Source organism: Gallinula chloropus (assembly GCF_964237585.1).
Source record: "Gallinula chloropus genome assembly, chromosome: 2".
Classification (NCBI taxonomy): domain Eukaryota; kingdom Metazoa; phylum Chordata; class Aves; order Gruiformes; family Rallidae; genus Gallinula; species Gallinula chloropus.
Genome location: NC_140086.1, coordinates 131,750,957 through 131,778,133, shown reverse-complemented (window position 1 = coordinate 131,778,133; position 27,177 = coordinate 131,750,957). Strand labels below are relative to the sequence as shown.

At 36.3% G+C, this 27,177-nt stretch overlaps 1 protein-coding gene across 2 annotated transcripts in view; it reads right to left on the bottom strand.

Annotated features, from left to right (window-relative positions):
- Positions 1-5,391: 5,391 nt before the first annotated feature.
- The window catches only part of SNX13 (sorting nexin 13), a gene marked incomplete at its 3' end in the record, with an annotated part of 43,525 nt that continues 21,739 nt past the window's right edge, over positions 5,392-27,177 (bottom strand). Inside the window, exons 13-25 of one of the 2 annotated variants that reach the window (XM_084280158.1) lie at positions 26,720-26,824; positions 25,059-25,191; positions 24,268-24,305; positions 20,711-20,780; positions 17,530-17,702; positions 15,244-15,351; positions 14,299-14,409; positions 12,853-13,014; positions 11,607-11,678; positions 9,164-9,309; positions 7,309-7,377; positions 6,091-6,203; positions 5,392-5,639 (exon numbers count right to left, since the gene is read on the bottom strand). In XM_084280158.1, the coding sequence (XP_084136284.1) occupies positions 5,392-5,639; positions 6,091-6,203; positions 7,309-7,377; positions 9,164-9,309; positions 11,607-11,678; positions 12,853-13,014; positions 14,299-14,409; positions 15,244-15,351; positions 17,530-17,702; positions 20,711-20,780; positions 24,268-24,305; positions 25,059-25,191; positions 26,720-26,824 (1,548 nt within the window). The remainder of the gene's footprint in view (positions 5,640-6,090; positions 6,204-7,308; positions 7,378-9,163; positions 9,310-11,606; positions 11,679-12,852; positions 13,015-14,298; positions 14,410-15,243; positions 15,352-17,529; positions 17,703-20,710; positions 20,781-24,267; positions 24,306-25,058; positions 25,192-26,719; positions 26,825-27,177) is intronic. The other variant, XM_084280159.1, reaches the window with a different exon arrangement.

The window sequence follows — 27,177 nt, the reverse complement described above, 5'->3', positions numbered from 1 at the left end:
GGTACTCCATCCATTTGGTCATTTTCATGACCCCTCTCCAGACTGGCTCCAACAGGTCAACATCATTCTTATGTTGAAGACCCCAGAGCTGGACACAGTACACCAGGGGGAGTCTCACAAGACCAGAGTCAAGGGGCAGAATCGCCTCCCTCGAACTGCTGGTCATCCCCAGGTTGGCTTTCTGGGCTGCACGTGTACACTGCGAGGTCACATTCATCTTCTTGTCCACCAGCACCCCCAAATCCTTCTCCTCAGGCTGTTCTCAATCCATTCTCTGCCCAAGGTGGTCAAAATCTGTTGTGACAGACTGCTACAATTACTATGTGATTGATTCTAGTGTTCAAATCATAGTACAGCCTTTTCCACAAAAAAAATCTTATCACATAAAGTACTATACTACCAAAACTTAACTGAAGAACTCAAGTGACTGCTCAAGTAATTCCATTTGTGTGTTATTTCAATAAATTACATATTTGGAAAAACTAATTATCTATACCGTTATCCATGTCCCCAGTGATGTCAAGCCAAGACAGTCCACCTATAGAAAAAGCCAACTACTGAATATTTCCACACTGCTTATGGCTCAAGATGACTCTCTGGATACTGTATTCTTGGTAATACCAGTACTGCTGACAGAAAAAACAGGATGGATTGATTATATAGCGAGATAAGTAGTTGGCCCAAAAGTTTATATGACTTGGAATTGCTCAGGTACTTCAGCAACTTCTTTCACTGTTGGGAGCCAGTTCTAAAGAACCCCTGTGAATGAAACCCACACTTTTGCAGGTTGTACTTATGTCATGAGCAGAACTGTTAGGCTATGGCATACTTGAAGTCCTTTAGCACAACTATTAACCAAAGCCTCAGCACCAGTTCAAACCTACAGGTAATGAAAAAAAAGTTATCTTAGCTGTCATTTTACATGTGTGATCTACCCAAGAACCTGGGCCCATGTTTCCTCTACATGGCACTGCAGATGTAGCAAAATAGGGGAATTCCTAATTCCATGACAGCCAAGTTTCACTTTGCACTGACATGATCACCCAAGACAGCTGAACGGTGAACAGGCTTCTATCCCTTTTCTCCCCAAATTACATCTCATGCTTTTTACCATAGGTATGGGCAGACTTTGATGGCAAAAATGATGTAGGGGGTTGAGGTATTTGAATACAGAACTGTTCAGATGCATTTGGGGGGCTAGGACAGGGGAGAAACTGCAGTGGCACAGACCTTTCAAGTGGTTCAAGAAAATAAAGCTTAAGTTCTTAACAACAGTGAACTAATTGTTTTCACATCATTTCTTTTCTTCCAAAAGATAAGCTGTGTACCTTTCAGCTTGTTGCAGAGCATGCCAACTACTGAACTTTACAAACACCTCAGCAATCCTCACACATTCAACTAAACACCAAAACAGATATAAACCAGATAATGTGATAGACCTGAGAGTTAAGTAAACCACAGACACATTATCCTCACTTAAAAATGGCTGATAATTTAAAGACTTTTTAGAAGTTTATAATGGGTTTGTTTCTGTAAAATTATCCTAAAGCAATAGCTTCAACAAATAAGAGCTTGCAATCAGCTAGTAAAATCCCTGAGATGTGCCTATATCCTGCAGCAAACGTGGTAAACACTTTACCCTAGGGTCAAAGAACTAACATCTCTGTAGCTCAGGACATCTTTTTGATGAATGTGAAACAGCTGGAATAAATATATCAAGGGCAACAATTGTGCTTCCATGGTAGATCCAGCTGCTGCAAAAATAAACCCTGGGGGAAAAAGCCAAAGAGTAGAAAAACCCAACAATACAAAAAAGCCTCTCACACTATGCATTTCCACATAGGCCCTTTTAAAATAGAGGACACCTTGCAAATACTGGTTAAAAATGAAGGCAGAGAAATATCTTTTAAAAGCAAAACCAGCTTATAAATTGCTTTAAAAATAATTCAAGGAATGATTTTTTTTTTAAGTATCACTTAACAGCATTATTTTTTTCTCTTCAGTGATTTTTTTCCCCAGACTTGAAAAACATTCATACCTGCTAGCAAGGACGTTACTTTGAAAGCAAACATTTAGAGACTCTTAGTAATCCTGTTAATACTTTATTAGTGTATTTTTTTTAGCTTTCTATTGGACAGAACATAAATGCAAACTCAAAAATAAAAAATTCAGAGTTCTCTGCCATTCAGTAGAAGTGACCATGGCAGCCTGTTCATGTTCATTCTTTGTTACGGAAACGAGAGGAGGGAGAGGGAAGGGAAAAGCATCAATAGAACAATTAGGCACACAGCTGACATTTCCTGTACAATGATATGCACAAGTAATTTATAACAGCTATATTCATGAGATGTGCTCTTCAGGTTTTTCCCCTGCAATATATGAGCTTTGCTCAGATGAGCAAAGATCATTGAGAACAAGGGAATTAACAAAGGAGTAACAAACAAGACTTTTAAAACAAGTCCTTAAATAAGCTAACGCAGCAACAGAATGCAAAACTGTGCAGCTGAGAAGACATTTTTAACCTAGACTTCAAAACATTAAAAATTCATTTATTTTACAGTTATTCAAATACACATGCATTAAATGAAAATATTGCACAAAATTAAAATTTAGATTGTGGAATTCATATATTTTTATTTTGGTACACATTCTGGTAGCACTTAAAATTTACTGTTTATTTCTAGCAAACACCAGCAGCACAAGCTTGTGGATGAACCAAATGAAAAATAGAATTGCTCATTTTCTTTTAAAAATAATTAAGGCTAAAACAAGTGCATTTGTTGACAATGGCACAATTTTCAGCGGCCAGTCACAGCACCCAAAGGCCAGAAGATAGATCCAGACACTTAAGTGCTGTATATTAACATTCAGTTTTGGACACTTTCTAGGATAATAGGCTGCATGGGTTGACAGGGCAGGTACTTGAAGTGGTCAACAGGAAAACCATTTAAATAAAGATACATACAAACTCTTTTTAACAAAAAAAATTAATTTCTGATGATTCTTGCCAGCCAACAGGCACCACTGAATTAGGAAGCCACATTCTGTAATTAAATACAGAACACAAAACTTCAATACATATATACATATGCACACACATGTATATAAATGTGTGTATAGGTATATATATGTAATAAATTCATTAAGTAAAATGACTAATAAACATGGCGTGTTATGTTCAGTTCACATTCCTAGAGATATTATTTTTACAGAAATGTACCAGATAATTAAAAAAAAAATCCCAAATTTGCACAGGATCACTATTATCTTGAAATTTCTCATGGTACCTACAGATAGACAAAAGGTTCCACAGATTGGACAAAACAGTATTTGACCTTCCCACTTTCATACTGCTTAACAAATTCAGTGATTTAAAAGACCTAAGTTAGATTTGGTAGGATCAATGATATATTTACTATATCACCAAGAACAACCTGCTGAATGATCTTTCATCAGTCAGCTGCAGGCATGCTTGAGCACCCCGACATGAGAGGAGGATACAGGCGTGTAAACAACAGGAGCTGGCTATGTTGATTACTTTACACAGAACTCAAGAATTTTGTTAAATTCAACAGCACTGAAATCATCACACTTCTACAGAACCTGCAGAGAGGAAGGGGGAAGGGTTCTTAGATATTCACCAACTTGTCTTCCTAGGGATTATAAAAGAAAGGGATTTCATTTACAGTATTTAGTTCTGCATTAAAGGAGAAAAAAAAAAACCAAAACCAAGTGCACTTGAGCCCATGCATACTGTATGAGAATGTTAACAGTACAATATGATCATCATTAAGTAGTATGATAAAAGGCTACATTGCATTTATAGAGTCCATGAGAAAAAATGCTCTATGTAGAGGCTTCACTCACTTTAACTAGGTCCTTTGAGAGCCTTCTATCTTCTCTCAGAACGCTTTCATGAAAGGTCTGTGTTCCTCCCGCTCATAAAAAGGATCATTTGTTCCCATGAAGACACAAATTACTACAAGGATCCTTGATCAATAGCTGTATCTTACCCTGTGTTTAGCATTCAGAAAAAAACGGACTCTATAGGATTACTTTCTATTCACCCAGATAGTAGTGCTCAAACAGCTGGGGACTATGTAAAAGGAAACAAACTGAGATACGCTGTGGCCAAACAGGATTATTCAGTTTAGTTTATTTTTAATTTGACAGAAATTCTTCACTGAAACTAAACAGATGGGTGGGGGGGGGGCCTTGATGTCAAATTTTTATTAAAATTTTACACTATGCAAAAAATAAAAAAATTATTTAAAAAAATATTGTAGTTTTATCTCCTTTTTATTTTCATATATACACTGAGATGCATTCAGGAATTTCCAAGTGTTTGCATGTGACTAATGAAATCCTTTACCTGTGAGGAACCAACTAGTTCTAGCTTTTTTCCATACGAGGCTTACACACAAAAAGATAAGGAATCTTTCAATTATACCCAAAAAAGTTTCAAATTTAGTGGGGAGTTGTGTGTAAACTGTGCCTTAGTGCAATTTCCTCATCTTCAATCATGATGTCTATCCTCTCTGAAACATGTACCCCCTTCCTTTATGACTATCAACTTGACATGTTCACATATGCCAACTGAACGTAAAGATGATGCCCCTTCTCCACTGAAAATACATGCAAAAGGTATGCCAGGTGCTGTAAGAGCAGAATATGGCCCTTAAAGCTACAGAATAATCAGAATAAAGGGTTTATTTCTACTGCACCTCTCACTTTACTAAACCCCCCATTAGATCTAACATTAATTTATTTTTCAAAAACATGAAAGGTGAAGTAAATGTGGCATAAAAGTCACACTACTCCAACTTTTCTTTAATAAATGTAGTTTTACGATGGGGCTCTAACTATTTCTCCCCTTCTCCTATGAATCTGTTATTCCAGAAAGTGTTTTTTCCTGCTAGCTCAGCATTTACAGGAATGTTAAGAGAGCCCTACAGAGCCTCAACAATCAGAACGTAGAATAATTCCACCTGATTCTCACACATTGCACTTATCTCCCAGTGCCAAAACATCATTCTCTTCCATTGTATCACCATGGTTGTGCTTTACTTGGACAGTCTGGCACTTTTCACTGCTGGCAAAACATCGACTCGGGAACGGAAGGAATCAGCATTCTTAGATATTGGGCCAGTATTCTTCTCAATGTTGCATGAAGACGCACCAAATCATTTAAGACACACAAACCCTTCTGGTAGTGGTTGAATTACAAGTGAAGATGAGAAGATCCACAGGTCTTACAGATGCATTAATAATCTAATATGTGACACTAGAAGACTGGTGCAGAAATAACAGCATGTGAGTTTGAAGCCCCAGAGAATCTGTCCAAGGAATTAGTCCTGGACAAACGTACACCAGCTTAACAGGTTTGAAGTGTCACCTTTTCTGCAAGGAAGGCGCTTGAGTAGAATGTAGTCTCTGCTTATACCTCTGCATCTGCTTTGACCGTGAATGCAGTTTGTTGAAGAGCTCGTGGAACTTATTTTGTGGAAATAAGGTTTCTAGGAATCTCTCCAGAAACACATACACCATTCTCTTATTCAGCTGAGTGTGCTGGAACATTTCAAAGACCCGAAGAATGCCTTTCCGTGTTGTCTCAGCACCTATGATGTGCTTCAGTTCATCTGCAAAGAAACAAATTTAACAAACTCAATATGAAATCTTTCCAATGACATCGCTTGGAATTTGAAGTAACAGCACCTCTTATTTTACACAATATGACTAAGGTAAAATTTTTCTTACAACTGAAAGGATTTCTGAGAATTATTTACTTTCACACTATATATGTGAAACCATGCTATTTTTACATGAAATAATGATGTACTGGAATATAGATATTCCATTCCCTGAACTTCAATCTTCTAGTGAAAATAAATACCAGGTTGGTTCTCAAAGGATTACAATTGCAAAGTCACAGTACACGTGAAAATATTCAGTGCTTTAATAATTAAAAGCTTTTTCATTTAAATACAGTTCATACATCACCATTTCTTTTCAATGTTTCAACAAGAATACTGACATTAATTCCAGTAACAGTGTATGGTAAGATTTACTAGGCTACAATCCCAGACTCACCTGGCATTACCTCCAGTAATTTGGTCTTCCCTGCCACTCTTGTTCTCATCCTAATAGCTTTGTCCCTCCGTGGAACAGTCTCTGCTAAAATGCCGTTGGGCCAAAAAGCATCTCTGTAACAAAAGCAAATCTGTCACAATACATTAAAATTGTATCAAGTGAAAGGCACTTTGTAATCTCTCAAAGCTCTCATAAAATAAATACGAGAAAGTAATTTGCACATAACCTAGTGCACACTTCAAATATTAGAAAAGGGCAATGAAAAGGCAAAAAAGTAGTAAAAAGCAAGAAGTACAATGCAACCTATTAGTAGGTGCTATATTAAATTTTTAGTACAAGAATCAGATGAAAGAAAATATTAAGAAAAACATTTGAGTACTACATAGTTGTAACATACACCTAAGACTTGCTTTTACCAGTCTCTACTGCCACTGAGAGGCTCAACTTTGATCTATTAATTGCTTCATTAGAATTCTGATAGTAGTTAAACTATTAAGAATCTGAAGTTGAGATGAAGTAGCTGCAGTGTAGTACAAAGCCTGATACAAAAGATATGCCTCCGGCTAAAAAGGTGTTTTGTCTCAGTGAATGATACAATCTCCTTCTGAGTGAGAAGCTCACATTCTTAGCTAGTTTTATTAAAGAATAACAGACTAACAAACTATGTGCAAAGCATGACCCTTTTGCTAGTATGCTACCCTGCTTTATCTCTTTTATCCCATTAAAAAAAAAAAAAAGGCAGAGGGTGGTGGGGGTTGGGGTGCCTCTTCTGCAACAACACAGCAGAAGGCATTAAGACTTCTAGGAAATGGAATGACAGAGCCTTTGATACTTTCAAACACAGACTTAGTTCTGTTGTATCTGCCCACTTGGAGTTTTTTCAGATATAACCATTTACCTTTTAAGGCAAGGCACACACATACCTTCATCAAGGTATACATGACACTTTATCCAGTGATACAACGAAATTCTCAAGTATACTCTCAAGTACTCTAGCTCTTCTGGACTGGCTAGCAAAGAACTTTTTAAGGAAGAAGAGAGAATATTTTCTTCATGTGACAATCACCTTCTCTCATTAAAAGACGTGTAATGAGCAGTGTATGCCCCAACTGCAATACTGTACAGTAATAATTTCCTCACAAATGAAAGGGAAGGATACACAGATATCAGACACTGATTGGCAAGTACTTCATCTTTAGCATCGACAATAAGACATACCTGAAGCGTTTCACGGCATCTGCTACTTGCTCAGGAGATGTCATCCAATCAACATGATCAACTATTTTTCTAAAATCAAAGCAACAAGTCTCTCCTTTAATTTTTAAAACACAGAACAAATGAGTATAGCATTTTAAAGACCACTGGAGAGTAACCAAAGTATAGTTTCAGCTTTCTCTAACTCCATAAGTAGGTTCTATAAAACTGGGGAGGCAAGTGCTGATTCTCACAGTAAACATCTAAGATCACTGATTACTCCTGAAGTCAAAGCCATTTCCTTTTTGAGTAAACGTTCAATGACTAAGCAGACTGGAAAACTGATGTTGCATCCCCAGTCAGCATTAGATAAATGCTCTGCTTATGGAGCACTCCTCTTCATGGAGCGCTGTTCAACTTTTGCTTCTGTAAGCAAAGAACTCATTTAAAAATCTCAAATTACCATACTTACATAATACAGTTACTTCGTAATCTGTCACAGGAGATACAGACTGATCATAAACTTTTACTTTCATTCATCAACATACACACACACCTCCCAATATCCCAGTCTAGTATGCTTACAGACGTGATACACGTGCGTGTATCACCATAATCCCAGGATTATTTTCCTAAACATAATTTAAATTTAATTTTCTAAGGAACAAGAAAACACAATTTTGCTGCAGAATAAACCCCAGGAATCTGCTAGGACAAGGTATGACTGCTGAACTGGAGGAAGTGTCAGCATCTGGAATAGCTTCAAATGCAGAAACAAAATAATTCTGCCCACACTGCTGCAGTAAAAAAGCAGCAGCCCATGCACAAGCTCAGCCAGTTAAGACTACAATCTGAAAACAGGAAAAAGTATTCAGCGTTCTTCAACAAGGCAGCATGCTTTTGGAGACATAGGTGTCAAGGTAGTTGTCACCAGCTACAAGGAATTACTTGACAAATGCCAGTAGAGCTGCTATTAGTATTACATGGCTGCATCACTATTGGTACCACAACAATAACCGTGGTACATACATATGTGGTATATACATATCTATATGTTTAACAGCAATAAAGAAATAACGTCAAAAATATACTTGTGAAGGGTAAAAAGCAATGATAGAGTGGAGGAACATTCTGAAAAACTAATAGGAAACTATGTCTCACCTTCCAGAAATTCAGTTTTTTGGTTCATGGCACTAATCCAAAGTGCAATTTAGTGCCAATCCTGGTTCTAGAATCTTTTTGTTCTATATTTTTAATTTACATTTCAGAAACAAAATATTACAAGTGAAAGCCTGAAAACAGTAGATTTCTAAGCTGAGGAAAAAAAAAATTACTCATGCAGCCCTCCTAATTTGCTTTACATTTGCAAGAAAAGGGGCATATGTAAACTATGGAGAATACGGAGGGGTCAAAACTGACCCCGTAACAGTCCTTTCCTGTTCTACCCTCCATCTTTTAAAGTGTGAGAGCAAAAACTTCACATAGCAACTGAGTACCCTTCATAGAATTTGACAGTGCCAGTGCATCATTTGTTGCATCAAAGAAATATAAACAGAAATAGTGCGAAAAGTAATCAATGGAATTACCAGCAAAAAGCACAGACACCACCAGTACTGAAGTTACATCTACAGAAACGTGAACTCTTGTTGATATGCAAAAGCTCCTTGGGAAGGTTTCTGGCATGTCAGAGTTACTGGAATTGGTGTTTTTATGTATCCATTTCCATTTTATAACACATTTGTACTTGGTTTATTGATCCTCTTTAAGAAGGAATGCATGCAGATCCAAACCATAATAGTTTAGTAACACCAAAAAAAATTTATAGATAGAGTCTACATAGTCTCACTCACACAATTCCTCTATATAAGAAAAGTATTACCTGTTAATTGTGTCACCATAAGTTGCTCTAATAAGTTGCTGAAGCAGGTTTTTTATATTTCTTCTTAACCACTGATTTCTTTCCTTTAGATCAAAGACTTCATCCATAAGGAGGAGCATCACTCTCAGTGGAATATTGTCATCCACCTGATCAAGCGAGAAGTAGAACAATCAGTAAACTCCTCAGTTCCAGCACGGTACAATTCTAGTAGCCACCTCACAGTATATGCAGAACAATGAGAAACACTTTTCTTCATATTTTACTGTAATCTTCCCTGCGTTTTCTGTAACATCAATAATAGCAAAGATTGAAAATTAAAGATACACTGGTCTTAAATCCATTGAACTTTAAAAATAGGACAAAAGGAACAGTTATTTCACCGAAGTTGAATAAAGTTAACGTGTCCTAGAGAGCTTGTCCCTGAACTCTTTTTTTTGTAGCTCAGCTTCCAACTACCTAGAACTCTGGAAGGAGCTTTTCTCTGCAATCCTTTTTAGGGATGCACTGCACCAAATTCAGAACCTGCTAAGAACAATGACACTTCATTGCAATGAACTGCATTTTGTTTAGATACCGTTCTAACATGAATTGCTATTATGTGCTTTTATGCTTGTAGATTTAAAGAAGCATCATCAATTTCATCATTTAATAGATGATGTTACCCAGACCGGCTTGGAAAAACCACACTGAATGGAAAACCTAAACCAGAGGATTCAGTAGCTATGAAAAAGTTCTGAAGATTGATGGCATACACTTGTAGATAACAGTCAAAATTTTTTCAAATATTAATTTGAGATAGTGTTTAATAAACTCTGTAGTATTAAAGTATTAGATTTTCATCTTAGTTGCTACTAATGTTCCTCTTACAAAAACAACAGCAGTTTCTCATGGCCTGCTTATATACCAAAACATATTGTTAAGTATCAGTCAAAAAATTTTAAAATTTGCATTTATTATTAAAACTTCATAGAATAGCAAAGTAAAATTGAAAATCTTACTATATTCTCAGAAAGGTTATTGAAAGACTGAATGCACTTTCTCTGGTTTGCCTTTTTTTTTCCCATTGGAATCTTTACATTCTAAGCATAACATTCAGAAATTTGCATATTTGCCATCTGATACAGCTCTACCTGAAGACTAATAGTGTGTATTTAATCCTACACAGAGAAGCAGAAAGATCTCTCAGCTATGCAGACTTTTTTTTCGGTGGACTACACAAGTACATCTTTATATACAACTGGAACACAGACAGGAGACTCATAATCCAGATGAAGATTCGATAAATCCATGCCTCACAGTACTGTTTCTCCACATAAAATTCTATTTAAACTGGCCTATTTTTGATCTGATTTAGTGACTAAGTTGTGAACAATGCATTTTAAAAGAGCAGTAGGCAGTTGAAAGGTTCTTTTAAAACATTTGGAATGTGTCTTTCATAAACACTTGGTATGTTAACATAGAAGCTATCAAGAATTGCAGCCTCTATTCATTTTATAGAAGACCAATGAAATATTTGCAGAGAAGCTGTTTGTATACTGGAATGATACTATTTTGTTTTGCCTTTGGGGAACAGAAGCATCATGAGTATTGATACACAACTGTGACCGTGAATTTACAGACACATAACGGGAATGAAAAATAATGGGAAAAGAGAAAATGCAGAAGAACTCATGTCTCTTATTTGAGCAAAACTACATCTACCAAGCCATCATAGCAGTCATGCACAGGAAGACAAACTGGAATGCTTTGATGTGACCAAAAAACCCAAAATGTGAAGGGCAGAACAGGTGCAGATTTATGACCATAGCAAATGGCATATAATCGCTGGTAATCTTATGGCCTTTCTGTCCTACTTAGAGATAAAAGGGGTTTTTTTCCCATTTGTTTTCACATGTATGATCATGTTTGAACTGAAACAATAGCAAAATACCGTAGCTTATGACAACATCAAGGGCTTAAACTTCACTTTCATGTTACTAATACTACTACTTTATACATTTTAGATATCCACATACTGTAAGTTTATTATTTAGGAAATGGAAGTGTTTTTTTTCTACAACATAGCAAACACTACTTCTGACCCATTAAACAAACGCTCCTTAAGAAGTCACATCAGAAATCAGAATCCATAAAATGTCAACTGAAATGATGCTAGCAGTCTGGTACTATACTAACTCTGAACAGACAAAAATTAGAAGGGAAAAAACAGAACACAGAAGCAGTAGTGGATACACTCTTAAGTTACTGCACTGTTGTGACAACAATTTTCATACTAATAAAGATCTTAATTTTAAAGAGAAGCATATAAGTTTCTTTCTAAAAATAGCTAAGTAGTAACCCCCTGGTATAATATCAGAAAACAATACATACACAGTTTAATACAGATTAACTCATTCATTTATTTTTAGGGGAGCCAACTTTGAAAGTACAATGTCAGACTCACGTTGTCATCAATTGGTGCTGCAACACGGCAGTGATCAGGATCCGAATAGGTTTTCTGGATCAAAGGAGGCACCTACAGTGAAAAAGGTTATTGTTTATGAGGAGAAAAATACTTTAGAATAGCAATAAATCAGATCAAAATTCATAATAAAATTGATTATGACAATAAAAATTGAACATTTTGTCAAAAGTCAGTGGCATACTCCTGCAGATAAATACAGCAGTCTTTTCATCTGCTGACAAATCAAACCAATAGGTATTCTCCTATAGTTACCATCACCTTTAAGACAATCCACATACAGTTTTTCAAGTGACTTCAACTGAACAACACCTAGATATTCACATGGACTGATAAGTCTTTCAGTATTTCCTCTTGATTTAAAGTCCTGCCTAGTCACAAACTTCCCATTGAGTATGCAGATACACTGTTAGTCACAAAATTACTGGTAACTTCCCTGTTATCTCACAAGTAGTGGAAAACCCACCCCACCTAAACAAAAAAAAAGCACCTCCCCACCCCCCCGCCAAACACCTCACCTGCCCAATTTATTATTCCCTTTCATAGGTTAAGGGTTAACTCATCTTGGTTGCTGTTCTACATCTGCCACATATAACTGTTTAATGATACCAAATAGAACAAAGGAACAATCTCTGAACACAGACTTTACAGCTACACACAAAAAGAGGAGGGTAAGAGAAAAGAAAGCAAGATCATGTTAAGGAAGATTATCACTTTCATTTGACTTCGCATGCCATGCTACCATTCCCCACTTCGAAGGCAATATTTTTTAGGAATATAGAAGACAAGTAAAGATAGCAGGAAAGACAGGAAGAAAATTTAATTAAAACCAGAATTCTGCAAGGAATAAGCTGAAAAGAGGCCATCTATCTCCTTATTGTAAGTTTCAAGACTCTCTTTTTCGATGAAAGCAGCAGATGCAGCAAGCTAGCTTTCTGAGAATGGTTATAAGGAATTTAAGAAAACCAGTGACTCTCATTCTTGTAAAGTGGCTGCACAGGTTTAAATGAAGAAGGATTGCTGTAACAGCCTGTAGATGCAAAGATCACTCCACATCTGCAGTACAATGACTGCTGAACCTTATTAAAACCGCATACATAGAAAACAGATTGCTCTCCTGTCAAATGACTTGACTCTTCATTATAGTTTACAACATAAGTTTAAGTGAGTTGATAGCTAATCTCCTATTCATTTACTAGTATGTGTTAACTACCAAATATTTTCTTACCTTGAAAAATGATTGCTTTATGTCTTGTCCCAATCTCTCTGACATTTTACCCATGTTGTCTGACATTTTAGTCATTCCCTCTGCCAGGCTGTCAGGGAGAGACTTGACTGCATTTGATACATTTCTCATAGAGTTACGCAGTGGGTTTACAAATGTGTCCATCTGAAGGGGAAGATGTTTAACCACAATTGTATAATCTATCAGGACACCAGTATATTAATACACTATGAGAAGTATCACACTGTTCCAGAGAACAATAATATAAAGAACAACTCAAATTGTACAGACAGCAGAATAAAGTTTTAGCTTCACTTTCATTTATATTTCTGATTCTTTACAGCCCTACTGTAGCTATTCACATCTTTCAACAGACCTTTTTCCTGAGTCATTTCCATTTACCAATCCTCAACTTTTCTTAGCTTGAAATTATTTTGCTTTTCTTCTCCATTCAGTGCCATTTCTCCCTTCCAAGCTTCCTACTTTAATATGTTTCACTTCTGCTTTCAACTCCTCACATTTGAAACATGTCTCTCAAACTGCACTGAAGTAATATGCTTTACTATCATGGCAAGTAAAATTAAAACCATAAAGTGTTCCATAGAAACTGCTCTAATTTTTCTTGAAGTTTAAATTCAGTTCAAGCAGAGGCAAAAATACTAGACTGATGCCTTTAAGTTTATGAAGTCGCCTTTAAGGTTATGAAAAACCTGATAAGCTGGAAATCAAATCATCTTCAGTCATTATATAAGCCTTGATAAATATTTAACTGTTCCCCTGTTAAATATTTAAGGAATATAGGTAGAACAACAACTTGAAGAGACAATACAGTTGCAGATGCTTTTTTATATCCAAATCACCAGAAGTTTAGAAACAGGTATATTTGCAAAGCAGATGCCCACACAAACTGAACAAAGAATCACTTGTCTGAAGACAGTTCTGGTGGCTTAACACAAAGGATGCATAGCTTAGAGCTTTGAATTTGACCAATTACTTTGAACAGTTACAACAGCTAAATACATAACAGCTGCCTTTAAAGGGAAGTGCATTTCATCTTTTGGGCCGAAGAGTGGAGAGCACGACAACAGCAGCAAATACAGAGTAAAGAACTGAAAAAAAGAAATTAGAAGGAATGAGACTACAAAAAAAAAAAATCAATCACAGATGTCTGACAGAAACCTGCACCAAACACACTTTTAAAATAGTCTTGGTGCAACATGCTGTGTCTGATTTGAAAATTTTATTTCTTTATCAAATATATTAACTTGTAAAAATTTTTGGTTCTGTACGTCCTCAGATCCTTTGTCACTCACAAAGCATTAACAACACTCAGAAGTTGCATTGAACGTGCTGTATAGCTGTTTAATATCAGTTCAACATCTCAGTTTAATGCAATCGTTGTACTAATGGATGCTCTGAAGTTCCCAGGACAGTGCAAAAGCTTCTTACCTTTCGTGCAAAATCCCCCTTCCCTTTGCTGTAGGCTTTATTCTCCAGGAAGTCATATACGTAATGGGCTAAAGCTGGAGAAGCTTTCATCATTTCAGGATTTAACAAGAGCTGAGGAAAATAAATTTTAAAGGTGCTTTTTAATAAAAAATGAAAAAGGTCATAGCATCCAGTTTAGTAAGTGTATCATGCACAATAAAAGACATTAAATCTTGTAATTTATTTTCTCATTCATTCTATAAATTTCATTCCAATTTTATTCCACTATTCTCAAGATGTAAACAACATGCTTCTTGGCACTTCCCACATTTTTAAGTAGTATGTCAATTGCAGCATCTGATGAAGTACACACCTTCATGACCACTCAAACTTCTATAACTCCAATAAAAAAGATAAATAGCTGTGACTGAAAAAAATATTGCTACTACAGATGGGGCACACCTCACACAAAGGAAAAAGTATTGGCACTCTAAAATGAAGAATACGATTTCACAACATTTTATCCACCTTTATTATTTGTTAACACGTCCACTGAGTTGGTGAACATATTTTAGTGCTAAATACAGGCTGATAGAGGCCTTATCTGAAAGGAGAAGCTGTCTGGTTTGCTACACCACCAGACTGGGTGCCACACCAATCCAAATGCAACACCACAAGAGAAAGTAACCACAGAGACACGTGTCAGAAGAAAGATAATGGCATAGAGCTCAAAACCAACACAGCTGGAATCTCACCAGCTCATAGGAGCAGTGACAGAGCTGGCTGAGAATAAACCAAAACAGGAAAGAAAAGGCAAACTTATTAAATAATACAAAGGTTTTATTAGAGTTGTATATCACCTACAACGTAGCCTTTTTTTTTTTTAGAAAAAAAAACATGCTACCAAGTTTTCTTCCTCAGAAAAAAAACCAACCAAGAACTCAATTAAAACACGCATCAGCTCACCTGCAAATATGCATTTAAATCTTTTTTCCTCTTTTCCAAAAATTCTCTATCCATATTATTAAATGTTTTTTTGCCAGGAAGCTTCAGTATATTTGCAAGGTTTTCAAACTAGAAAAGAAGAGGAACACATTTTTTTGTTCTGTTTTCAAAAGATTTCCAAATCAATCATATAAGCTCAGAAGTTACAGGGGTCATTATATTTACCTAGTATCTACCATTTCACACCCAACAAATAATTTCTGCATCAAGCACGGAACTCAAGATTCCTTGGAGAAGCCAAAAGGAAAGATAGAACATCAAGAACAAATGCATGAAAAGCATCAGGAGACTGTCAAAGGTGATACTTAATTTCTGATCCCACATGTCATACTTTTGAAATTAAGACTAACATAGTACACAAAAGGTTTAGGCTCAAGTTTTATCATTATTATTTGAGCAGAAGTTAGTAGGAGTATGAGACTACCTCAAAAGAACTTGCAAATCACTCTAAAACATCTTCCCTTTCCTCTCCTGGTCAAACCCTCTGAAGAAATGGTTAAGCTGTTTTCCCTGGAGTGGATGGCAGCACCCAGTTTACACATGTTATCATACCATGCTTGATATGCTATCACCTGTGCCTTTTCTCCAGGCCAGACAGTGATTGGCACTGGTTGACATGCCTTCTGCTGTTCCCATTCTACAGAAAGCATGGGTATTCCAGGGAAGCAGCAGGGAAACAAGAGGCCTTAACACTTGTTTGAACATATTTTCCACAATGCACAAAAATAAGTGACAAAAATAAAACTTGAAGAGTCACAGGACTAACCACATATAGAATCTAGACTTCCTGTAAATAACAGATAATATTCTTCAAGCAGTAAAGAGAGAAAGGTATAGTATAGCTGGGCTTTAAGAAACACCCCAGAAAAGGGTTGTATCCTTTTCTCTCTAGGAAGGCCACAAAGTGACAGATTTAATAAGCGATTGATTGCATTCAGTCCCTGCAAGGTGTCATTTTGCAAAGACATCGTTAAACTTTGGAAGGGTACAAAGGTCGTACATTTATAGTCTGTAGGAAGCACCAACTAGTCTTCCCAACTTTATAAATCCCATACCCTTACAAATGGATCATGTGGGAAAATAACTGAACAGAAATGGTCATCTTTTTTATTTGGATACTTGTACCTAAACAGAAGCAATCTAAGCAAAGAACAGTCTCTATTTTAAATACAGCTTTCCACTTCAAATAATATTTATTACATTACTGACTAAAGAAATCAGTGTGAATCTACTCAGTACTTTAAGGAAGAAAGTTCCCCAAAAAACCACACTCACTCCAAAAAACAAACCCCAAAACCCACAAAGAAGAAAACCCACACAATTTGAACACAAGTACAAAAATTGCTATTTCAAATTTATTGGTGGCACACTAAGGTAAATCAGAAATTCAAATGAAAGTCAGACTTTGTTTATAATTAATACAGGTATTCAATGTTTACTTTTTTACTAGAGTCTTTTCCATTTTTACTACTGTTGTGACTTTACAATGCTAACCTACCTGTACAAAATTTGTTCTCTGTGCCTCTCAATAACAGTAAAGTGATGTAATTCAACACTTCTGACTAGTTCAAAGGTTATTCAGTCAAATCTGACTTCTCCAAAGACTTGGTTTAAAAAGCATTCCACACCCCTCTTTTAAAAGCACTGAATTTTTAACACTTGTGTCAGCAGGTTCTACTTTGCACCAGCTGGTGAATTACAAGTGTGTTTTCTTTTTTTAAAATTTCTTTCTTTTCAGGAAGGATAAGAGTCTGAGAATACAAGTACAGCAATAAAAGGCAGATTGTCTAGCAGTACACTGAACTGCCAACAGCTGCTGTCCCTTTAGAGATCCTATTGATCCTTAGCATTTCACTTAAAACCTAAATTCCTAACTCAGTTTTTATTTCTTAATCTCTGTGACAAATATAACAGTAAATACATCACTATTCAAGACCAGTGGAACTTTCATTTCAAAGTAAAATTAAGCAACGGGAGGGTGTGTGTAGGGGAAAGGTTTCTAAGTTCCATTTCCTTTTGTTAAAGCAATTATATAATTGTCAGGTATTTAAATATGCACATGTAAACTGCTTAGTACAAATAAGGCATGATACAAATGGTAAAAAAGTACATTTCCATGGAAAATAATGTAGTGCTGTAACTCCCCACCTTGAGTCACTCTGAGAAAGCCAACATTCATGCCATACCATCACACCAAAAAAGCACCTTTCAAAAGAAACCTTAGAAGATTTTTGTAAGCCTAGTTACCTGCTCAGTGATCCTCATGTGAAAGTCATGGAAGTCACTGTAGCGTCGATATGTTTTCCACGTCTCTTCGCTGTTTGGATTTCGACGATGGACTGTGATCGCGTACAGCGCGTACGTCTTGCCGTGGTCGTTACACACTCCTGCCACAGCATATGGGTCACAGTCAGCATAGACTAGTAGTTTAAAAAAAAATAAAAAAAGGAACAAACAGAAAGGAAGGAAGACGAAAGGACACAAACGTGAAGTGAAGAAATGTCTGGAATGACAGACTTGAGACACAAAAATGGACATGCAAGCAGAAGAATAAGCCATCCCTTTATCCAAAACACTGCATAAGCGATACCCTCTAGAAAGTTATGTAAACTTAAACAGAAGGCTCAAGCAGCCTTAAAGTTAGTCAAGTTTCACTGACATGCAAAACAAAAAGAAAAGGTTTCAACTTATAAGAATAGTGACTAAATCCTTAAAAAAAAATTCTAACCAACAGAACTCAAGATAGGGGTGAAAGACAACTGTGAAACCAGAAGAAATTCCAGTCTACAAAATGGTCTAATCATATTGCAAAAGTTTGTCCATGAAAAAAAAAAGAATCTGTAAATATAAGAGTGGTAGCAAGCTGGAAGCATTCGGTTTTGCGAGTAACATCAGCAGTTTATTACCGTAAGACAAAAAAAAAGTACCACCCCTCCTCCTTTAAGTCAAGAGGGATTATATATACATACATGTATGTATTCTGCATGTTTGTGTGTTCATATATATAAAATGTATTATCTGTGTGTACATATGTGTGCACACACATTTTATGAAGAAGGCAGTTTATAAACAGAAAGGACACAGGTTGCCATCTTAAACAGAAGCAGACACCCTTTTTTTTTTCCTCCAATGAGTATGTGTTTTCTTGGACATTGTTCACAGAATCACAGAAGGATAGGGGTTGGAAAGGACCTCTGAAGATCATCTTATCCAACCCCGCTGTCAGAACAGAATCACCTAGAGCAGGCTGCACAGAACAGCATCCAAGCAGGTTCTGAACGTCTCCAGAGACAGAGACTCCACAGCCTCACTGGGCAGCCTGTGCCAGTGCCTCACAGTAAAGAAGTTCCTCCTGTCATTCAGGTGGAACTTCTTATATTCAAGTTTGTACCCATTACCTCTTGTCCTGTCACCAGACATCACTGAAAAAGAACTGACCCCATCCTCTGGACACTCACGCCCCTCAAGTATGTTTAAGATCCCCCGTCAGGGGATCTTCTCTAGGCTAAAAAGTCCCAAGTCCCTCAGCCTCTCTTCATAAGAGATGTTCTGGTCCCCTAATCATCTTCAGAGCCCTTTTTTGTAACCTCTCAAGTAGCTCCCTGTTCTTCTTGACCTCAGAAGCCCAGAACTGGACACAATATTCCAGATGAGGCTTCACCAGTGCAGAGAGGGAGAAGATGACCTCCCTCAATTTGCTGGCTACACTTTTCTTGATACACCTCAGGATGCCACTGGCTTTCTCAGCAATGAGGGCACATTGCTGGCTCATCGTTAACCTGTTGTCCACCAGGACTCCCAAGTCTTTTTCCACAGGGCTGCTTTCCAACAGGTCAGCCCCTAACTTGCATTGGTGCAGGGAATTATTCCTCCCTAGGTGCTGGACCCTACACTTGCCCTTGTTGAATTTCATTAGCTTACTCTCTGCCCAACTCTTCAGCCTGTCCAGATCTCACTGGATGGCACCACAGCCTTCTGGTGTTTCAGCCACTCCTCACAGTTTTGTATTGTCAGCAAACTTGAGGGCTGAGGGTACAGTGTCCCTTCAAAGTTATTGATGAATATATTGACCAGGACTGGAATCAGGACTGACCGCCTAGGAACACCACTTGTTAGGGGCCTCCAACTAGACTCTGTGTCACTGATCACAACCCTCTGGGCTCTGTCTTTCAGCAATTTTCAATCCACCCCACTGTCCTCCACCAGAGTTGTGTACTCCATCACAGAGTTCTCCCAGCATAGAGTTTGTTTCAAAAATTTTCATTTAATCCACAGAATAGCCTAGAACCAATATTGTTTACACTGTGCTCTGTTTAAACTGGTAACACGCTGTATCTTTAAGTAGAGAAGCCAATACACAGTAACTACAAGTTTCCAGTGGCTAGATGAAAGCACTTTTTAATCCAGTTCTGTGAATTTTTCAATGCACACACACACTCCAGAAGATACACTTTCGCTGACAAACCATCAGCTCCAACCTCTGCTGTGCTTTCAGCCTTGACTTCTCAAGTAAAATACTTAGGTGTAAGCAGACAGGGAGCATCTCTAGGACAAGGGCAGCCACTGTAAGAAGTACTCACTAGCAAGGTGCTCAGTGCCCACTGAGCATCTTTTCTTTGCCATCTACCCTCCAGAAGAAGAATGCTGAGCACTGAACCCCAAGATACAGATTATGTGACTTAAATTGTACTATGCACTCACACTAGGTTGGAGTAAGAGTTTAATTAAGATGTCAAGTAATTGATTTCTTTCTCACAACTTACATGCCTGCTATATAAATACACAGATTTAAAGGTTTATTGTACAGTAAAGTCTACCAAAAAAGTATCTGAAATTCAAGTCATAGTTTAATTACCCAGTGCAATATCATCTAACTAGAATATTTGCAAATAATATCTGAGAACATTTTGTTATTTACTTTCCTATAATAATTTATTACTAGGCAGATTTTTTGAAAAGACCATCAAAAATGCCACGACTGTAAATGCTGAAGTCATTATATTAAGGTCAATAAGAAAGCACCAAAAATAGGGGAAAATATTATAGCAAGAAAAATAAACAGCTAAGATTTACAATTGTGTGACTAGAAGAAAAAAAAAGAAGATGGCTTAAAATTTTTTCTTTAAATAATTGTTAAAATAAATGCTACTCAATATTAAGTTTCATGAATGATTCTCCAGAGGTAGGAAAAAATAACACCATAAATTACAAAAATTTAATCACATCTTATGTATGACTATATAGCCTATGACTTACAGCACCAATTCTGTAACCATTTCCATTACAAGACCTTCATGGGAAATATGAATTCAAATTTTTTATGAGGTTAAAAAATGAAAGGATTAGAATTAAAAGGACTGCAATATTAAGAAACTCATAATAAATGGTGGAAAACAAGTAGAGCAACCATCATAACAGATTCACTTACCAGTATCTGAGATGTATGCATGGAGTTGAACTGTCTCATCAGAAGGGACATTTGAAAGGTCATCTAAAGACTGCAGGGCAGGGGAGAGAAAGGAGAAGGAAGAAGTGGGCAAAAGAGAGTAAGCTCACATATACATCTCATTTGAAAGATGCTTGTTTAATCTATTTGTTTTTCAGATTTTCAGTTCATTACACTAATAGAATAGCTTAATGCAGTATAACAGTGCAATTAAGTGCTTCTATTACCTTCATCGCTACTACCAGTTTCACAATGTTTTGTAATCACTCTAACATATACGCCCCTTTCAGTTGATACCTCAACCACAGCAGAAGTACAGCTAGAAATAGTCTTTTATGGAGCATTAAAAAAAACAACCAAACAAAACCAAGCAACCGTGGAGATAGAGATGTCCTGTAACGGGTCTTTTGGGTTTGTCTTTACACCATTCTCCTTTTTTTCAACTGAATTAAAAGTGCTACAAAAAATTTTCACTGCAGTAAAATCTGAGTATTTTCTCTGTTGTATGTAAAAACCAGCAAATACATTTGTCATAAATGTGTTTCCCTTGTAAGAAATGAACAGGTACATCCTCAGCTGCATAATGCCCTGTCTCCCTATTCAGTAATTATTGGGATCAAAAGAAACCTAACAGGTCTTTTAGAGAAGTTTTGCTATTGTTTGAAATAAACACACTTGACCACTAAGTTTTACCATAATAAAGCTCTGCATGTTGTTGGATGAGAAACTTGGATACGCAACTGAAAGAGAGGATGGGTCACTACACATGCAATTCTAATCTTCTTTTACCAGGTTCCAAAAAGCAAACCAAACCAAAAGGTGATACTTCCACAGAATTCAGGGGCACTGGGATCCCAGTACCCCAAACCCTAAAATTCTTCAAAGATGCACATTCAGAATTAATATGCAGCTATTGGCTATTTTTTATAATTTAACCAAGCCAGGTTAATAGTGAGTTTCCTCAGAAGGTTACCTAGCATGGGACCTACTGGGTGCCATACCAGAATCAATCAAGTTTCTAAACTTGTCTGTTTCCTTAAACATCAACCAATCTTACATTATCAACATTAAAAGATAGGATGGATTTGAATATATGAAGACTTTTCTCTTGCCCCTTCTTCATCTAAATCTTTATCATCTCCACAATATCACAACATAATACTCTACTCCATTCTTCTCAAGCTCCCCAAAGGAAATGGCTCTTCTCTGCCTCGACCACCCACATCAGTCTCTGCCTAAATAACCACTGTGGAAATAACACTTCTGTTATAAAGTCTATATACTGTATCAATGGTATTGTTAAAAGAGATCTCAACACACTAGCTATTCTTTAACATGTATTGCAGCAAGTAAGTATCTTATGAAACAGCTTGTAGTCTTACAGCACAAAACTCCCACATTGAAGTCCCAGTGTAAACTGCGGGTGGTCTATTTTATAATGGAAACTTTAGGAAACAGTCAACTGCTGTGGCAAGGCACTATACAGCAACAATTAAGACAAGCAAATGAAATGGTTGAAACTTCAACAGCTAACACAACAGAATGTATTTAATACAACCCAGTATCTCTGATATTAGGTATATTCACAGGAACATGAGTTAAAACCCATGTAATTCATTGTCATTAGCTAACAGTACAGGAATTCCCTGACCTTTGTACTAACCTCTCCAAGGTCTATTTTTCTTCATGTAACTGACTAACACAAGGGAGCCAAACTATGTGTACAGAAATTTACTCCTGACATGGAATCCAGCCAGGAAAAACTAATTTTCCAGTATTCAAACACCTGTAAAAGCACTGAAAACCCTGAACAGCCCTAAACAATATGGACTGCAGAAATCCAAAGTTCTTCTGCTTAAACAGAACTTTAGTACGCAGTTCTGCTAGGATGTTCTTCACTCTTGATAATACATGTCATCTGCAAATACACTTTTCACACCACCACCAAAAAACAAGCCTTGGAAGTATTCCATGTAAATGTCTATTTGTACTATAACAGCACTTGCATAAAGGCTGTAAGACTTTCTAGCTTAGATTGGAAAGGCCACACAAAACCAAGCAGCAGATAAGCACTAGCCAGAAAAGCCACAGCACTGACAAGTACCTATCCATAAGATATGATATATATGGCTTCAGGGCATGTTTTAGAGGTTATGGTGGTGTAGCACTGATAGTTGGACTTCATCTTGAAGGTCTTTTCCAACCACTATGACTCTATGATTTTGACATAACAAACCATTCTTAGAAAAAAGTACAGACATTTGAAAGATTTTTTTTAAGTGATTAGTCAATTAAAAGAATCTCTTGTGAAATGTTAGCAGAAGTGCATGTAAAATTGTGATAAATATGACTAAATGAAGTTTTCCTTCTGCATCTTATAGGAGCTTTTGTAAGTTGTATCAGATGACCACCTCCTTTTCATTTCAAAATGTAAACAAGAGGAAAACAATAGGAAAACAAACCCCAGCTTCAAAAAACAACCACTACAAACATACCCCACAAACAACCAACTCCCACATGTAAACACATTTATGTTAAATGTATTCCTTTACAAAATAAACTCTAATCCTCTGCATGCAAGCACAATCTAATCAATGGACCTACAGCATCTTCTGAGAATGAATTAGAAGGACCTATGAGTCCCACAAACCAGGAAACAGCATGCAGACTGCAAACCTTTTGAAAATAAAGAGATTTGGAAAAATACTCTCTCCCCTACGCACAATTGCATCTTGCATATCTCATAGCTCAGTTACGTGCAGTCTGAAGGAACAAGCAAGAGGGAGAGGAGGAAATACATCAAATTATTTAATGTTTTTCAATTTTTAGTAACTGTGATTTGATTTTCACCTTAAAAGTTTTTAAACCTAGTAAGCTCTGTGTGGTACAGATTATTGAGGAAAAGTCTGGTAAAAGTATACAGTTCTCTTTGTACATATGAAACCACTCATACACATGGAAGCATATTTCAAATATCTAGGTACATTCATGTAGCAGAGAAACAATTCTCACAAACTGACCTAGAATTGCCAAAAAAGTGAACTTGTTCAGATTAGAAAATAAAAATTCTTATTCTGAATAGATAATTTCCAGATCCTTATGTTTCTAAATCAAGTCCTCCCTTAAGAAACTAAAGCAATCAACCTATAAATATCTAATTAAATGCCTCATTTTACATTTTATTTGAATTTAATCCTTCAAGATTTCTGTTTCAAAGGATTTGTTTTCACCTACTATTAACTAACTCCAAATTTATATCTACTTCTAAAAAATGGATAAGGAACTATGCTTTGCATAAATGAACTATAAATTATTTCTGTGAGAAACAATGCAAAACTTCATTAAACACAAGGGAAACCAGAAAAGGGACAGTTTTATCTCACAGGTATGCATGTTTCAATTTGATTCAAGAACATGTTAAAACATTGAACTGCAATCAAGTGAAACCTCTAATGTACACAATTTATACCATTTTAAAACAGGTTCCCTAGAGTTGGGGGGCAAAAATAGTAATTAAAAAACATAATCCAAGAACCTACCAGATTTATGCTGCCAGTAGGAGACCCATTAAAAGATTCTGGGAGTAGTGAGGAAGGAGAAAGGAAAAAAAAAACCAGGTTAGAAGACTTTCTCCAATGTAGGGGCATGCACAAGAAATAAAATGCAAAGACATTATGGAAAATAATGGAAAACTGTATCATTGGGCAAAATGTTGAATCCAACACATAAGTATCAAATTTCTAATGAAGACACCTAAAGGAAAACGCAGTAAGTTTATACAACTATATATATGCAGTAAATACTCCAGAGAACATTTGTTACATATATACCACATAAAATAGCTTCATTAAGGCGTCAGTTAAACAATTTCCATTAGACTTGTACGAGAAGAGTTATTTTAATTGCTTAAAAAGCCATATCTCCTATGTACTTCAATTTCTATTACTAGATGAAGAATATATAGTTATGTATTAAAACAACCCAAGATGCTGAAGAACTTCAAGTACTTTTCAATAAATGTAAGAATGAAATAGTTGAATACTTATTTTAGCGACACCCTTGGTAACAAGACTTGACAAAACCAAAATTTACAGGAGAGAAATAAAAGTTACTACAGAAGAATAAAAACCCAAACAAAACCCCCCTAAAAACCGTTATTTGACTCCAATAACAAATTTACAAGAAATGTTCAAGGAGGAAACGTGAATATAACAATAAAAGACACAACAGGAATTTTTTATTTCTCAAAAACAGGGTAGATAATTTTCTTAATTTTAAAGCAGAAAAAAGAACAGTTCTAGGACATCTCCCTTATAGTTATAGAGCTCACCTCCTTCACCATCATCTGATCCTCTGAAACTAGGATCCTTCAGCATATCCAGCTCAGCTAACATACGCACATACAACACATTCTGTTTGAATGAAGGGTAGAATCTTTCGTCTCGCAGCATCAATTCATACACCTTATTGAAATAAAAATGCCAACCTTAGAAATACTTCATTAGACAAGCTTTCATAAGTTCTACTTGACCAACATGTACCCTGTCCATTCTAACATGGGTCTCTGGGTTTCTTTTAAAACCCTAATGTGAGTTTGTGAAATTTCAATCATGCTTACTCTTAACGGAAAGGTCATGAGAACTAATTGTGCCAAAAGTATAATACAGCCTCAGAAAGAACCTTTCCAGCTAGTGAGACAGGCATATATAGGAAGAAAAGCAGCACATTAACTGTAAACATTTCCATCCTTTCCTCTTAACCCTTCCAATTACAATGTAAACATACTTGGTCTTTACCCATTTCACAACAGGTTATCTCTCAGAGTCCTTCTTTGTTAATAGACTATAAATGCAGATCTGCAAATGCTTAGGCAGAGGGGTGAGAAGTGGAAAAGGAAGAGAGGGATGACACCACATACTACTTTCCTGAAAATTTCCAGTTCAGTCAATACACTACAACCCTACGTGAGAAAGACTTAATCACACCACCTCAAAAAGTTATCCATATAGCCTATACAGTGACAGTGTACAGATACACTCACATATATCTACTTATACTGGGAATTAATAACATTTGTATATTCATGTCACCTCTAGACTATATTAATTTTTTTTTAATGGAACACTTTGCACAAGTGCCATCACCAGTAGAATGGAGAAAAGTTTCATTTTGGTTTGATAAAATCAGCTTCATATGTAACAGTAGTAATTTACGGTCTTCGGCAGGAATCACATGCAAAGCCTGTGAAACCTAGTTTGAGCAATACAGATTTCACAGGGTTGTCTTCAGTAGTACTAAATGTGAGCCTGAAGTACAGCAGAGTGATTCTAAGTTCTACAGCTCATATCACTAAATTTTAGCATGAATAGAGCATTAAGTTAATGACCTAAAATAAAAACCTGACTAGGTATATAATTTACTGGCCAAATATTAATTCGCTTTCTAAAAAACAAAGAAAAAGATTTAGACTTGAGTGATAAAGCCCAGGCATGTGGGCAGTTAAAACACTTATCTTCAGTATTTTCTGCTTCTGATTGCCACACTGCACAGGCTTGCAGAAACAGGACAGTCAAATTAACTTCTGGGAAGTTCTACGTGTGTATGTATATATGGTAACGTGCTTACATTCACCTTTGAAAGAGAGTGCTAAAACTTGATCAAAATTTCAGCACTTCATTATTCTACACTGGTACATTGTATTAAATTGGTGCATAAACACAAATAACAATCCCATAATTCAAAATAGTGCTTCACAATTAATTTCATACAGGACATCAACTCTTTCTCAGTCTACTGCTTTGAAAAGCCTGGACTACATGCTGCAAATCAGAAGTTGGCAATTTACAGTATAATTTTTATAGAATAGAAATATAGTAGAACAAGATTTAGGTTTCCAATATTTTAGTTCTTTCCTCCATTTTCAATGGTTGCAGTGACATTTAATACTATATAGCCTTAGCAGTTCATATGAAATACAGGATAAGAGTATACCTTTCTCTGAATGTCATCAAAGATTTCAGGTGTTGGATCCTCATGGTTCAGTGTTTCTGCCAGTTTTGCTACTAAGTTGTCATCAATATTGACTCTTGGAGATGCCTGTCCAAGAGATCTAAATCAACTCTTGCAGCATAAATGTAAGAAAACTCCTACTCTCATAAATAAAATAAAATCCAAATTCAAAATTATTTTCAGCAAACTACATCTCTTCTTGGTATTTCTAGGTCTAGAACTGCATAGAACACACAACACAAGTCAGACACACCTCCTCCCCAAAAAATTAAGTCCAGGGATTTAACAGAAACCCAGAGGTTACAGGATTACATACTAAGAATCACCTCAAAAACAATTTATGCACATTCTTCTGAAGCAATATCTAAACCAGATTTACTCAGATTTTAAAACAGATTTTATTTATTTATAAATAGAGAAATATAGATTCAGAAATGGAG